At 38.7% G+C, this 17,221-nt stretch overlaps 1 protein-coding gene across 1 annotated transcript in view; it reads left to right on the top strand.

Moving 5' to 3' along the window:
- Window positions 1-17,221, top strand: part of CHCHD3 (coiled-coil-helix-coiled-coil-helix domain containing 3) — a 288,171-nt gene that overhangs the window by 213,516 nt on the left and 57,434 nt on the right. Inside the window, exon 6 of the mRNA XM_082846400.1 lies at window positions 14,705-14,775. Within this exon, the coding sequence (XP_082702526.1) occupies window positions 14,705-14,775 (71 nt within the window). The remainder of the gene's footprint in view (window positions 1-14,704; window positions 14,776-17,221) is intronic.

Below are 17,221 nucleotides of genomic sequence, written 5' to 3'. Positions count from 1 at the left end.
ATTCGTTTGCAAATATTTTCTCCCATTCTGAGGGTTGTCTTTTCGTCTTGTTCATGGTTTCCTTTGCTGTGCAAAAGCTTTGAAGTTTCATTAGGTCCCATTTGTTTATTTTTGCTTTTATTTCTATTACTCTAGGAGGTGGATCAAAAAAGATCTTGCTGTGATTTATGTCAAAGAGTGTTCTTCCTATGTTTTCCTCTGAGTTTTATAGTGTCTGGTCTTACATTTAGGTTTCAAATCCATTTTGAGTTTATTTTTGTGTATGGTGTTAGGGAGTGTTCTAATTTCATTCTTCTACATGTAGCTGTCCAGTTTTCCCAGCACCACTTAATGAAGAGACTGTCTTTTCTCCATTGTATATCCTTGCCTCCTTTGTCATAGATTAGTTGACCATAAGTGTGTGGGTTTATCTCTGGGCTTTCTGTCTTGTTCCATTGCTCTATGTTTCCATTTTTGTGCCAGTACCATATTGTCTTGATTACTGTAGCTTTGTAGTATAGTCTGAAGTCAGGGAGTCTGATTCCTCCAGCTCTGTTTTTTTCCCTCAAGACTGGACTGCTTTGGCTCTTCAGGGTCTTTTGTGTCTCCATACAGATTTTAAGATTTTTTTGTTCTAGTTCTGTAAAAAATGCCATTGGTACTTTGATAGGGATTGCATTGAATCTGTAATTTGCTTTGGGTGGTATAGTCATTTTCACAATATGGATTCTTCCAATCCAGGGACATGGTATATCTCTCCATCTATTGGTATCATCTTTAATTTCTTTCATCAGTGTCTTACAGTTCTCTGCATACAGATCTTTTGTCTCCCTAGGTAGGTTTATTCCTAGGTATTTTATTCTTTTTGTTGCAGTGGTAAATGGGAGTGTTTCCTTAATCTCTCTTTCAGATTTTTTATCATTAGTGTATAGGAATGCAAGAGATTTCTGTGCATTAATTTTGTATCCTGCAACTTTACCAAATTCATTGATTAGCTCTAGTAGTTTTCTGGTGGCATCTGTAGGATTCTCTATGTATAGTATCATGTCATCAGCAAACAGTGACAGTTTTACTTCTTCTTTTCTGATTTGTATTCCTTTTATTTCTTTTGCTTCTCTGCTTGCTGTGGCTAGGACTTCTAAAACTATGTTGAATACTAGTGGTGAGAGTGGACATCCTTGTCTTGTTCCTGATCTTAGAGGAAATACTTTCAGTTTTTCACCATTGAGAATGATGTTTGCTGTGGGTTTGTCATATGTGACCTTTATTTTGTTGAGGTAGGTTCCCTCTATGCCCACTTTCTGGAGTGTTTTTATCATAAATGGGTGTTGAATTTTGTCAAAAGCTCTTTCTGCATGTTGAGATGACCATATGGTATTTATTCTTCAATTTGTTAATATGGTGTATCACATTGATTGATTTGCATATATTGAAGAATCCTTGCACCCCTGAGATAAACCCCACTTGATCATGGTGTCTGATCCTTTTACTGTGCTGTTGGATTCTGTTTGCTAGTATTTTGTTGAGGATTTTTGCATCTATATTCATCAGTGATATTGGTCTGTAATTTTCTTTTTTTGTAGTATCTTTGTGTGGTTTTGGTATCAGGGTGATGGTGGCCTCATAGAATGAGTTTGGGAGTGTTCCTTCCTCTGCAATATTTTGGAAGAGTTTGAGAAGGATAGGTGTTAGCTCTTCTCTAAATGTTTGATAGAATTCATGTGTGTAGCCTGGCCTTTTGTTTGTTGGAAGATTTTTAATCACAGTCTCAATTTCATTACTTGTGATTGTTCTGTTCATATTTTCTATTTCTTCCTGGTTCAGTCTTGGAGGGTTCTGCCTTTGTAAGAATTTGTCCATTTCTTCCAGGTTGTCCATTTTATTGGCATAGACTTGCTTGTAGTAGTCTCTTAGGTTGTTTTGTATTTCTTCAGTGTCTGTTGTAACTTCTCCTTTTTCATTTCTAATTTTATTGATGTGAGTCCTCTCCCTCTTTTTTCTTGATGAGTCTGGCTAATGGTGTATCAATTTTGTTTATCTTCTCAAAGAAGCAGCTTTTAGTTTTATTGATCTGTGCTATTGTTTTCTTTGTTTCTATTTCATTTATTTCTGCTCTGGTCTTTATGATTTCTTTCCTCCTGCTAACTTTGGTTTTTGTTTGTTCTTCTTTCTCTAGTTCCGTTATGTGTAAGTTAGATTGTTTATTTGAGATTTTTCTTGTTTCTTGAGGTAGGCTTGTATAGCTATAAACTTCCCTCTTAGAACTGCTTTTGCTGCATCCTATAGGTTTTGGATTGTCGTGTTTTCATTTTCATTTGTCTCTAGGTATGTTTTGATTTCCTCTTTGATTTCTTCAGTGATCTCTTGGTTATTTAGTAACGTATTGTTTAGCCTCCATGTGTTTGTGTTTTTTACGTTTTTTCCCCTGTGATTCATTTCTAATCATATAACGTTGTGGTCAGAAAAGATGCTTGATATTATTTCAATTTTCTTAAATTTATTGAGGCTTGATTTGTGACCCAAGATGTGACCTATCCTGGATAATGTTCCGTGCATACTTGAGAAGAAAGTGTAATCTGCTGTTTTTGGATGGAATGTCCTATAAATATAAATTAAATCTATCTGGTCTATCGTATCATTTAAAGCTTCTGTTTCCTTGTTTATTTTCATTTTGGATGATCTGTCCATTGGTGGAAGTGAGTTCCCCACTACTATTGTGTTACTGTCGATTTCCTGTTTTATAGCTGTTAGCAGTTGCCTTATGTATTGAAGTGCTCCTATGTTGGGTGCATATATATTTATAATTGTTATAGCTTCTTCTTGGAATGATCCCTTGATCATTATGTAGTGTCCTTCCTTGTCTCTTGTAACATTCTTTATTTTAAAGTCTATTTTATGTGATACGAGTATTGCTACTCCAGCTTTCTTTTGATTTCCATTTGCATGGAATATCTTTTTCCATCCCCTCACTTTCAGTCTGCATGTGTCCCTAGGTCTGAAGTAGGTCTCCTGTAGATAGCATATAATTAGTGATTTAAAAAAAAATTTCTATAGCTCTTAAAATTGTTGTGGTAGAGAAAAGTGAGGCTCTCTGATTCTGTGTAATTCTGTAAGAAGACAGGAAGGTTGTGGAAGCATGAACTCCTTTTGGCCTCCTGATGGCATACAGTAAATGTCTGTTTCAGGGCTTCTGGACCTGGAATTATATCCACGCTGCATTTGCAACATTAAATCGTGTCCTCAGATGCTTAGCTTTCATATTGGGGGAAGCATACTTACCTGCACCCAGCTGATTACAGATTATAACATAGTTCCTGGGCGAGTGTTATAACAAAAAGTGTAAATAAGTCAGTTCTGAATCTCTCTACTTAACAGTGGGAATGCTCTTATTGACACTGACAATAGGAATGCTTTTATTGGTGTTTGTACACATTAGACCTTTGTTTGAAATAACTAGCCAGATAGAGTAACGCTTGTGTTTGGCTGGGTATAGGAGGGATGGAGACTGACAGTTGGTGGTGGTAATTATACATCAGCTTAGAGAGAGGAGATGCACACCTTCGGTCAGTCTGCTCATATCCAAGGTCAGACTTGTTGCTTCTCCCATTCACTCTTCTAACATAAGCAGAGTCACCACCATCTGAATGGACAGTGCGTAGGAGTATCAGTCTCCTCCGAGAAATAGTGTCAGGCCACCAGAATTGTACCTCAGTATGCTGTGTTGTGTAGCATTTTATAAAAGAACTGATAAGGGCTAGTTAACAAATTTTTCTTGTGACCATTTTGATTTGTTCTTTTCTCATATGATAACAGGTGTGATCATATTAGTTATAATAGAACAGAAATAAGATTCCGAACGTGAGAAAATATTGGAAGAATAATGTGTGCATGTTTTCTTTTGATCTAATTTGGAGCTTGAAAAGATGCTTTTTGAATCTAGCAATGATGTGTGTCTGTGCGCGTGCATTTTAAAATACACTTTTAAAGGGAGACTTTGAAAATGGAAAATGGCAGTAGACCACGCATTCAAAAACTTGGGCCACAGCCAGCCCATAGAAACTTGGGAATGATACCTGTTCTTCTTGATTCCCGTTTCCTTCCTATACTGTCTAAAATCTTTGTTCTTGGATATCAGAATACCAGATGGGTAAATACCCCCACCCCCCAAATTAGAACTTTAAGGGAGATTGGAAAGAAATATTAGAATACTTGCATGTAGAAATCTACCACACTGTTTTGTGCATGATTTTGTGCTGTCTCTTCAGCTGTCTGTGGCAGGTATGATAAATTGGCTCAATAAACACCAATTGCAAACGCTGTCCTTCTCTTTCTTTACTCTAGCAGTGAGAAAACAGAACTACTCAATTTCCCAGACTCTTTTGCAGCCAGGCTTGTGCATGATATATAATTCTGGCTAAAGAGATGTGAGTGGAAATCTCTGGAGAGGCCTTCTCTTCCCTTATTTACCTTCTTCAGAACATGGGCATGATAACTGGAGGTGTGACAGCTATCTTGAGACCATGGGGACAGTGCTAAGGGTGGCTGAGAAAGGAATACAGAAAAGGGCCTAGTTATTTCATGATGTCCTTAGCACCTGTATCAGCCGTGGTTTCTAATGTCTGGATTTCTTATTACACGAGAAAAACAACTCCCTTACTCACTTATGCTACTGTTTGTAGCTTAAACTATTACTGTACTGTTCCTGCAATTGAACACAATCCTCAGCAATATCCACTTCCTTTTTATGTAGCAAAGCAGACTGAAGTGTTTGCCATTTGGTAGGAAACACATAATAAATGTAGTAGTGCACCTTTTCCATGTTGTCTCTATCCCGTCCTGTTTTAAATAAGAGCAAAACTTGGAATGAAGTTTAAGATGAATAGGTCACTCTAACATTATTTCAGTAAGTTTTGTGTGTCACGTAGACTGAGTGCTCTAAGTATAATGATTAATGGGACAAGATACCTGCTTTGGGGGAACTTACGGGCTAGCTGGAGAGACAACAGGTGAACAAGCATTGCTGGTACAGTGTGGCAAGTGCTTTGATACAAGTCTGTGGTGCTGTGAGAGTACAGAGAAAGGGCACGAATCAGTTCAATTTTACTGTATAGGAAACCACCCCCAACTTAGTGGCTTCAAACAGTCACCGTTTATTTACCTCATGATTCTGCAGGTGTGTCACCAATTTGGGCTGCTGTCAGCTGGGCAGTTCTTCTGGGCTTGGCTGGGCTCACTCTTGCTGAGTTGGCTGAGGTTTGGCTGATCTAGGATGGTCTCAGCCGGGAAGACTTGTAGTCTCTCCTTCTCCAGCAGGCTAGCTTGGGCTTATTGATGTGGCACCTGGGTAGGGTTCCAAGAGAGACTCCTGGGTTTAGAACTGGCACTTCATCGCGTCTGTCACAGTCTGTTGGCCAGAGCAGGTCACAAGCACAGCCTGAATTGAAGGGGTGGGGAAATAGACTTCACCCTTTCATGATGAGGGAAGCTATAAAGTGTCACCAAAGGACATGAATATAGAAAAGAGTAAAGAATTGTGACCAGAGACTTCCCTGGTGGCATGATGGTTAAGAATCCGCCTGCCTGGGCTTCCCTGGTGGCGCAGTGGTTGAGAGTCCGCCTGCCAATGCAGGGGACCCGGGTTCGTGCCCCGGTCCGGGAAGATCCCACGTGCCGCGGAGCGGCTGGGCCCGTGAGCCATGGCTGCTGAGCCTGTGCATCCGGAGCCTGTGCTCCGCAACGGGAGAGGCCACAACAGTGAGAGGCCCGCATACCGCACAAAAAAAAAAAAGAATACATACAAAAATGACCCATAAAAAAATGTTGCTCTGAGATGGGAAAAGTTGCACATGAAGAAGTGCAGGATTGAAATAGTGTTTGGACTTTTCTTCAAATCAGCATTGCACATGGACCATTTAAGGCGATTTTGTTCCCTAAAGATGATCCACGATAAAAAGGTTCCATTAGGAAATCAGTTTGGGAGTCCTCATGAACGGTATTTCTCATATTGGAGGTTTACAGTGCATAGTAAAAAGGCCCTGGGAAGTACTGACATTAAAGTACTTTGCTATTTAATTTAGTTAATTGGATTTCATTGGGATAAGGTCAAAAGTTATTGGTTTGATTTTTATATGGGCTAGTTAGTGTCACCATATGTGTGTATGTATGTGCGCACACACACACACACACACACACTTTTTTTTTTAATTTTTACATAGCCAGTAACATTCCCAACACTGCCCAGCTATTGTCTTTACAGTTCCCATTTATCTTAAGGAACAGAAAAACAGAACAGATGAGCAATGTAATAAAAATTCAGTAATGTTTGATTTAATGGAAGAAAAGATTTTTGTTTTTAAAAGATTTAAATTTTTGTTAAAATGGGTTTTTTTTAAATGGTTTTGAAAAATTTACCAAACACTGTGTACTTTTTTTTTTACTGTTTAAATAATGTGCAAATAAATTTTAATAATGGGTAGCATTCCTATAATGCTCACCATATGTTATCCCAGGTACTATTCAAAGAGCTTTTAAAAAAAAATTAATTAATTTATTTTTGGCTGCGTTGGGTCTTCATTGCTGTGCATGGGCTTTCTCTCTAGTTGTGGCGAGCAGGGGCTACTCTTCCTTGCGGTGTGCAGGCTTCTCATTGCTGTGGCTTCTCTTGTTGCAGAGCATGGGCTCTAGGCATGTGGGCTTGAGTAGCTGTGGCACGTAGCTTCGTAGTTTTGGCTCTCAGGCTCTAGAGCACAGGCTCAGTAGTTTTGGCGCACGGGCTTAGTTGCTCTGTGGCATGTGGGATCTTCCTGGACCAGGGCTCAAACCCGTGCGCCCTGCATTGGCAGGTGGATTCTTAACCACTGCGCCACCAGGGAAGCCCCAAAGAGCTTTTTATGAGTTATTGTATTTGATCCCCCAAAGAGTCCTGTTGGTCCTTATTGTGTTGTTTTTTTAATTGCTCTGAGTAAAGTTTTAATGCATATCAGGTCATCATAATAAAAACATGTTTTTTTTTAATTGAAGTATTGTTAATTTACAATGTTGTGTTAGTTTCAGGTGTACCACAAGGTGATTTGGTATACATATATATATTTATGTTCTTTTTCAGATTCTTTTCTATTAGGTTATTCCAAAATATTGAGTAGAGTTCCCTGTGCTATATAGTAGGTTTTTGTTGATTACCTCTTTTATATATAGTAGTGTGTGTATGTTAATCCCAAACTCCTAATTTATCTCTCCCCCCCTCCCCCTGCCCCCACTATCCCCTTTGGTAACCATAAGTTTGTTTTCTGTGAGTCTGTTTCTGCTTTGGAAATAAGTTCATTTGTATCATTTTTTCAGATTCCATATGTGAGTGATATGTGATATTTGTCTTTCTCTGACTTACTTTACTTAATATGATAATCTCTAGGTCCATCCATGTTGCTGCAAATGGCATTATTTCACTCCTTTTTATGGCTGAGTAATATTCCATTGTAGATGTGTACCACATCTTCTTTATGCATTCATCTGTTGATGGACATTTAGGTTGATTCCATGTCTTGGCTGTTGTACATAGTGCTGCTATGAACATAGGCGCGAATGTGTCTTTTGGAGTTAGCATTTTCTCCAGATATATGCCCATGAATGGGATGCAAGGTCATATGGTAACTGTATTTTTAGTTTTTTAAGGAACCTCCGTACTCTTCTCCATAGTGGCTGTACAAATTTACATTCCCGCCAACAGTGTAGGAGGGTTCCTTTTTCTTCACACTCTCTCCAGCATTTATTATTTGTAGACTTTTTTGGGGGGATTTATATATTTATCTTTTGCTAGGTTTTGCTCTTTTTTTAAAGGGTTTTGAAGAGGAATGTCAAGGCCGCTTACAGAAGCTCATTCTCTCACTGCCTGAACTGTTTCTTTCTTTTTCTTTTATATTGGAGTAGAGTTGATTGACAATAATGTGTTAGTTTCAGGTGTACAGTGAAGTGATTCAGTTATGCATATACTTGTATCTATTCTTTTTCAAATTCTTTGTCCATTTAGGTTGTTGCAGAGTATTCGAAGAGCTTTATACGAATTATCATATTTAATCCCCCAAAGAGTCTTGTTGGTCTTTAGTGTTACCCTCCCCTTTTCACAGATGGTAGACAGCTCTTGTGTTCCATTCTACAAGGGTGGAGCTGTGACTTGTCAGTCTGGCTCCAAAGTGCATGCTCTTTACCACCTCGCTGTTCTGCTAAGAATCACTCACCTAAGTGCAGAGTGTCTTGGACAGCATATTCATGTGTTTTAAATGAAACGTTTTAAAAGTTATCAGTGGAGCATTCATTCACCCTAACTCAGTTTGTTGCCTGTGTATTTAGTAACTGGTTCCTTGTGCCTTAGATGGAAGATATTTTGATACAGAAAATGAAAATGCCTGTTGTTTCCAGTGATGCATTGTCCTCTAATATAGGTGACAGAAACATCTCCCAGATCTAGAATGATGTTATTTTGCAGATAGTTCACCTCCTACAACTCCTTTCACTTATCTTTGACAAAAAAATAGATAAACCTTTAATCAAATTTTTGATAGTGCTAAAATACTGAAAGATACTGTCATTCTACTTTGAATTTATAAGATCTACCTTCTCAAAGAGAATCTTGGTGGAAAACATGTTTTATGCTTGTATCAAATAAGAATTCATGTTTTAAAGGAAGCAACTAATGAATTAGACTTTTAATATTTGATTTAAATCACATTTACCTGCCACAAGTTCATATTACCGCTGGACAAAACATGTCAAGTATTTTTCCTGCCATTGGTGGAGCAGGAAACTATGCAGAATGAATATGAATGAAGAATTTTTGAATTTTAGGTTGTAAAGGACCTCACTGGCATAGAAATAATGTGGCCGTGTCCAAAGCAGTGATCATTCATTGAAAGGCCCCCCTGTCAGATCACGGGCACCTTCCTCTACCTCTTCTTTTTGAGTCTCTTTATTTAAGGTCATCTCACCAGGTTGTTTCTCTCATATCACTTGTCTACAATGCAACAGTGTTTGGAGGGTGTGTGTGTATGTGTCCGTATATATATCTCCATCTTCTTTGAAAATAGCAGTGTGGATGTTACTTATTAGAAACACTGACCACACAGGTCTTAAAGTTTGACTATTATAGAAAATGATCAGACAAAAATACAATTAATGTAAGTATGTACTACTACAAACTGTAGGGTTGGTTAACCAAATAACCACAAATTTAGTTATAAGGATGACATTAAAGTAACAATAATTTACAATTAGTAAACAAAAATAGCAGCATGTACAACCTATGGCCATCTCAAGACAACACAGATAACGAAAGCAACGCTTCTGAAAATTACGGTACGTCTGCTGCCTGTGAGTACCAGTTCAGAGGAAGAACATTGCAGCAGTGGAAGGCAAGAGTCAGAGCTCTTGGGCAGTTTTGGGTCCATCAGTGACTTGTGGACAGTACCAGTAGACTCCCTAATTTGGAGCATCTTTGTAAAAATTATAGCTATATTCAGTTGTGGAAAATAGTTTTGCCATAATTCTTCAAAAACACTGATGTTTCACTTTGAATGGTATGCTAAACAGTAATTTTTATTATCCTTTCATTGTTCTAGAAACCCAGTAGTGTCCAAACTTAGTGTGTGTTCAGAGTCATTGAGATGCTTCTGAGCTTGCAGCTTCTGGGCCTCATCCTCAGAGGTTCAGGGTGTGGCCCAGGAGCCTGCAGTTTCATAAGCTCTGCAGATGGTTCTGAAGTGGATGGTCCCCATTCCTTTTACCAAGGGCTCACAAAATAGAAGGGCAAGAGTTGGGGCAACTTCCTGAAAACCTGGATCTGGAGCTCAGGCAGCCCCTGAAGGGGCATCTGAAACCACTCACCCCTTCCCCCTTTTTCCCAATCCTTGCAATAGCCCGTCTGCCTCTTCCTCCCGACAGTGGACAGTTAGGTCTTTACGGTGATAAAGATTGACCTGTGTAGCAGGAGGGAGGTTCCCACAGTGCAAACCTAGGCTCTCTCAGTTATTGACGGTGAATAGGGGAGGCGCGCGTGCTTTGCCTGATTCAGGTCTGCCCCTCTATAGCTCCATGTTTACCTCCTTTTCCATATTTCTTAATCAGGCTGTAGGGAATTTATACTTTTATAAGAATAGCTACCCACTCTTTGAAGATTTTTGTGTTTGAAGGCTTTTCCTCTGAGGCTACTGTTTTCATTATTGAGTAAGAGAGTCAATGAAGATTGTCATTATATCAGTAAGGTCTAAATATGCAATAATGTCATTTAAAAATTAATGGGACTTCCCTGGTGGCTCAGTGGTTGAGAATCCGCCTGCCGATGCAGGGGACACGGGTTCGTGCCCCGGTCCAGGAGGATCCCACATGCCTCAGAGTGGCTGGGCCCATGAGCCATGGCTGCTGAGCCTGCGCGTCGGGAGCCTGTGCTCCACAACGGGAGAGGCCACAACAGTGAGAGAGGCCCGCGTACCGCAAAATAAATAAATAAATAAATAAATAAATAAATAAATAAATAAATAAAATAAATAAAAATTAATGCATCGTTAGAACACCACAGAAATCCTTGCTGCAAACAATGGATGCAAAAAAACTGATGGCAAAAGTTTAAGGTGAAACAGTGTATTTGCATAATCTCAAAGAATCTCCTGTAAAATATTGATTACAACAGGAAAAATAGTAACTTTTCTATGGAGAAACCCTTAGGCACCACTTTAATCAAGTGGTCAAGATCAACAGCACCAGTAAAACGATCTATTGATGTAATGTAATGTAGCCCGGGATGCAATGTGTGGAGAAGGGCATGTCACTTCTGTGGTATCCTTCCCTATAACCACGATAGTGTTAGTCTAATTATGAGAAAACATCTAACAGGCCCAAATTGCACATCATTCTACGAAACATCTGACCAGTGTTCTTCGGGAGTGTTGAGGTCATAAAAGAGAAGGCAAGACTGAGGCGCTGTCACAGACGAGAGGAGACAAGAAAGACATGAGAACTGAATGCCACACAGGGCCCGGGACTAGATCCTGGACTAGAAAAAGAAGGAAATTTGGAAAAATACAAATAAAGTCTGTAATTTAGTTGCTGCTAGTCTCTAGTATTGTGACATTGTTAGTTTATTAGTTTTGATAATTGTACTATGATCATCTAAGGTGTTGGCATGAAGGGAAGCTGAGTGAAGTATATACAGGATCCTTCTTCTATTTTTCCCCCCTTTCTGTAAGTCTAAAATGATTACATAAGACAAAGTTGAGGAAAAGGTACTTTTGTTTAGTAATGTGTAAACACTCTGCAATAGCTTAGCATTTAAGAATCTATCTCCACTCAGCTAACCTCCTCTTCAGCATGTATTCCCCACACGTACTTTTATGTTCTAGTTCTACTAAAGCATTTGTTGTTGTTAGCACCTTTGGGGAGTGAGGGGGAGTAACACAATTTTTGTATGTATCACAAAGTATTTACGACCAGTGTAACAACTGGATGGGTACCACACCTTATTTTTGAAAATGTGACAGTGCAGTGAAGTCCCGCTGTTCCCTTCCTTTATGGCACTCTGCCCCTCTCATCCTCTTTTACCACCCACACATAACTGCCACCACTTAGAGATAATTCATAGAATTTGCTCTTTACTGATCCTGTTTCATTATTTGCCCTTTTTCATCCAAAGTAACATAAATTGCATTGTACTGTATCATATCTACAACTTTCTTTTTTTGCCCCACATGTATGTCTGATTCATTCTTTTTCATCACTATATATAGATAGGTATCCATTTTATGAATACCCAATATATATTTATCCTTTCTCCTGCTGGCAGACATATTGGGAATGTTTTTGGTTTGGGGTTTTGTTTTGTTTTTTGCATAGTTGTTCATTTTTTAAAGTATTTTCTCAGGTCAAAAGAGATCTCTACTTTTTCTGAACTCCATTAACATTGTGTACCACTTTTAGCTTAATATTTGTGACCTTTTATTTATTTTTTTTAACATTTTTTTTTAAACCCCACATTTGTTTATTTATTTATTCTTGGGCTGTGTTGGGTCTTCGTTTCTGTGCGAGGGCTTTCTCTAGTTGTGGCAAGTGGGGGCCACTCTTCATCGCAGTGCGCAGGCCTCTTACTATCGTGGCCTCTCTTGTTGCGGAGCACAGGCTCCAGACGCGCAGGCTCAGTAGTTGTGGCTCACGGGCCTAGTTGCTCCGTGGCATGTGGGATCTTCCCAGACCAGGGCTCAAACCCGTGTCCCCTGCATTAGCAGGCAGATTCTCAACCACTGCACCACCAGAGAAGCGCTGTGACCTTTCATTATAATTATTTTTCTTTTCTCCTGTAGCAGATGGAAAGCTTTTTGAGGATCTAGTTCTCCAAGATGGAGTTATTGGGATAATAAGGATTTAATTTTGTTGAATGAATAAGTAAATACTTAATGAATTAAACACTGTCTACATATAGATGTAGGGCATATTTGTGTTTATTTTCTTAGTTATATGGTGTTGCCTCTTGGGGACTTTTCTTTGTTACATTTATGCAGTGTCAGAAACTGGTCACTGAGCTAGAAATATGGAGCATAAATAAGCCTGAAACTTTAAGAAATTATATTCTAGGTTTTCAGGCATCACAGGTACAGGGTTTTTTTTTGGTGTGTTTAACATTGAAGGAGAAAGTTTGACAAAGTTAGCAATTTAATCTACATTTGGCATTACAGAGCAGAAGGGAGCTCTCTATATTATGGCACAAGTCTTGCTTTTGTGTATCATTCTATATTGATAATTTTGAATTTGTACCCAGAATGGAATTGCCCAAATTAGTTCTTTTCTTCCAAAATTCTTTTATTTGGATGTTAATCTTACCCTGCAAAAACACTGAGCAGGTTTCTTAGCTCTCTTGCCTATCTTATTTGATTTCTACAACAGTTTTGGCAGAGATAAGCAGGGCTAGTATCACCCATATTTTACAGATTAGGAACACTGGAACTGAAGCTGGGGGAGGTTGTTTGCTCAGGGTCACTGAACAGAACCAGAGACCAGATCTTTCAGTCTGGTCCCAGACGTTACAGTTTAAGTGTTTAAAATGAGCAAAAATATTTTGTTTTGCTGGCATTTTAATAGATGATTCAGTAACATAATGCCTGTTTGACAGTTCATCATAGTAATGTGTGGAGTTTCTCATCATTGTTAGTGGTCCATTATAACTGCCTTTTTGCTGCCCTCTTTGTTAGAAGCGTTCGAAGAAAAGCTGAAACCAAACATTGCAAAAGAGCGTGTCATGACTGGTGTGTATTTTAAAGGAAAGAAAAACCTCATAAGTGGAACTGATACGAAGGAGTGACACAACCTAAAGTTAAAATATCGGAGGAGACAAATGGCTTTTTGATAGCTCGAGACCTACCAATGAATTAAAACTTCTCGGCATATGGACTGGTGCAGTTCATCACTCACATTGCAATCTAAAAAATGCAGAAGCAGTACACGTAAATATTGTCTTCATGTCAGAAATACACCTTCGTGTTTGAAAATGATAAAAAATTACAATCGATCCTTACAACTGTTCTGTTCATCTTTATTGATCAGGTGCAAGAAAGATAAATCGCAGCCCAAATAAGATTATTTTAAATGTTAGCATCGTAGGGGACTCTAGGTTGATAGAAAGCCATTCATCATCTCAAATGGTGACCTGTCCATTGCTCCAGCCATCCTGAGTCTGCTGTCTAATCACATACCTATTGATTTTATCTACATCCCACAAACCTGGATGTGACTGTCATTGGGCAACCCAGATTGTTAAATGCAGAGGGGTCACTGGTGTGAAGAGGATTTCATTTTCATTTTCTTACCAACCAACAATGATTTATTAAAAAATAAACTACCCCAAGTCATGCATGTGAAACCTGAGTGATTAGGGAATGAAGGGGCGCAGTAGACTGCATTTTGGGGTCTACTGCATTTTGTTCCTTTGCACTGTGATGCATTTTGCAGGGTATTTCATGGAGTCTGAAGACTCATAGGGTCATTTAGGCCACCCTCTGCAGTAAGACAGGTTTCACAGTAGCTAGCCAGAATGGATCATTTTTAATTTTGCTGCCCCAGGAAAGGCATTACTTTGCTCTTACAACTTGATTTATGTTGCTTATGTGTTCATTCATGTAATATTGAAACATTTTTTAATAAAAATTACCTAAATCTGCACCCCTGTTCTTACTGATTAATTTGTTATAAATGTTGATGCTCTGTGGTCATATGGAGATGATAGAACAAACTCTACTCCGTAAAGAATCCATCTTGAGGATAAATGTACTGTGTAAAAAGAAATGATCCTTTCATATCCTAGGTGGAACACTGGAATAATAGGCAAGTATAGTGTGTGAATATCATATTCAATCAAAGTGTCTTTTGATCTTGCAGTGGGGGATTCCAAATAAGGGAGATCAAAATAATCTTTCAAAAATGTGTTAGGAATTTTCTCAGAAGGATCAAATAATGATGAATTACAAATGTGAACATTTACTCTTTAATTACAGCCTGTATACCGACAACTATACTGTTATTAAATGGGTAGCTTTACATGTATTTTTGTAAGTATTCATGCTACCATGCAAGAAATCTTTCTCCTACTGCTTGAGTGGCCGACACAAGATTTTATGTATTTTTTTGAAATCATAGGTCTTGCACACATTTTGTCCTCTTGGATACTGAAAACTCTGCTATCGATCTTTATCCGCAGAGCTCAGAGTTCTACAAAGTCACCACTGAGCAATACCAGAAAGCTGCTGAGGAGGTGGAAGCAAAGTTCAAGTAAGTTTTTAATAGTATTATCATTATTTACCCTTCTTGACAAGATGAAAATACACCTTTATTGCTCTTTGATATGTTAGCCCTCTGGAATACTTGGAAATGTGTTTGGATCCATGTTGCTCTAGCGGAATTCAAATGCAAGGAATGGGCATTTGGTGACTGTGTTGCAACTCAATTTTATGAACTCAGGGGAAATTGAAAGCAATGGTGATAGAATTTTCATTTGGAATATTATATAAGATAGGATACCATTGATTATAAAGGTGATGTTAAATTTCTGTCTCTATTAATAGAAACACAGAAATCATTCACTTGTGTATCATAAAATGGTGGGCATGTCCAACGGGTATCTGCCTTTCTCCCATTTAAGCTTTTTTCATTTCTTCACATGTACCTTGACAGCATTTAAATCACAGACTTTACCTTGCCCTTGATTATGAGGGTGATGTTAAATTGCTACCTGTGTTAATCCTTGGAATGTTTAAATGAATGTTCTGTAATTGATGGATCAAAGTGTCTGCGACCCATAGCCCTGTACTTTCCCTTTGCTTCCAGTGCTCACATTAGGTCAGAAAACATCATTCAGAATTTTCCTGAGTGTATAAATAGTTCTGTTATGTAACCTCTGTTAGTCGCACTTGTGCAAATTAGTGAAGCATAGAAAGGTGCTGTGACAGGTTTAGTTGAAAGAGTGCATTGGGCTCTGACCTCCTTCCTTGGCATGTTTATAAACATTTGATAAAATGATTAAACCCTAAGGCAGAATGTTGTTACTTTCTGCTATAGTGCAGTTTGTGTGGTAATGGATATTGGTGTTATTTTAATGTTGATTTAAAAAAAGACTTTTTAAAAAGATGGTTTGAGGTATCTTTAAATAGACAAAAACCTTTAGTCTTCCTTAGTGAATTATCTCTTTAGGGGCAGTTGGGAAAGGCCTTCTAAAAATGAGCCATAAATCTCACTCTTAAAGGTTAATATGCTATCTTTAGAATTTAGATATGGTATTGGATAGACTTGATTTTAAAAGGCACTCTACATATGTATTCTCAAAGTTAGGTTTTTATCCTTCCCATTAATGTTAAAGCAATGTTTTTTAAACCTTTGGTCTCTGTACCGTGAGAACCTTTGACTTGGCACCCTGGGTCTTTCTTCCTTGTAAGATGATAACTATACAAATAACTAAAATTTAAGTTAAAGGAGATCAATTCTAACTAGAATGATCTATGAAGTCATTATAAAGAAGGTGGTATTTTAGTTGAGGCTTGAAGAGGAGTATTGAATAATCAGGAAGGAAAGGTATTCAAAACGAAAACATCTTCAGTAGTTGGGTGACAAACTAGTTAAGAGCAGTGGTTTGATTCACAGAGACTGGTGCGAGATACAGCTGGAAAGGTTGGTAGGGTCATTCATTAGCTGCTGGGCTAAGAAGTTGGTCTTCATTTAGCCAGAAGGCATTGGAAGGTGTTTAACCAGGTGAGTACCCCAATTTCTGTTGCCCTTTAGGAATTAGTCTGATAGTTGATGTGAGGTTTGATTGGAGGTGTGCGGGGGGGAAAAAAAGCCAGAGATACCAGATGAGATATCTCTATAAGTGAAAGAGAAAAGGAGGGGATGGATGCAAAAGTCACTGAGAGATTAGACATGAATTAGTGATGAATTGGTGTACTGGTTTGCTAGGGCTGCCACAGACTGACTGGCTTAAACAACAGAAGTTTGTTTTCTCACAGTTCTGGAGGCTGGAAGTTCAGGATCAAGGTGGAAGCAGGGTTGGTTTCTCCGGGGGCCTTTCTCCTTTGCTTGCAGATGGCTGTCTTTACATGGCCTTCCTCTCTGCATCTGTGTCCTAATCTCCTTCTCTTATAAATCACATTGGATTAGGGCCCATCCTGATGACTTCATTTTAACTTACTTACCTCTTTAAAAATCCTCTGTCCAAATTTGTTTTCTGAAGTACCAGGCATTAGGACTTCAACATAAGAATTTTGGGGGAGACACAGTTCAGCCCATAACACTTGGATAGAAGGGATAAAGGAGAAACAGAAATATAAGCTTAGTTTATTGGAAAATTGGTGGAAGCTGAATTTCATAGAGAGAGAAGTCTGATTTTAGATGAAAAGAATTGGCTTCTCTTCTGAAGCCATGCCCAGCTGCCATGTCATTCAGCCTGGGCTAGCCTACTGCAGAATGGGAGGCTGCATGTAGCACGAAAGTAAAAGTCATCATGACTTGCCTTCTCCAGGACAGCATGGACCTGTAGTTGGGACTTAGTTTTAAGCAGAGCCTCAGCAGCATCATTCTCTTTTATCTTTAGACGGTATTATTCTTTATTAGGTCCTTCTCCAATCTGGTGTGGTAAACAGTTTGGCCTTTCCCAAAGTGAGCTCTGGCCCTTGTACCTAGCTCCTGGGACAAACCTCTAAACCCTTGGAATTTCCCAAGTGAAAGA

Source organism: Leucopleurus acutus, assembly GCF_964270905.1.
Source record: "Leucopleurus acutus genome assembly, chromosome: 9".
NCBI lineage: Eukaryota > Metazoa > Chordata > Mammalia > Artiodactyla > Delphinidae > Leucopleurus > Leucopleurus acutus.
This window is presented reverse-complemented; position numbering and strand designations above follow the sequence as displayed.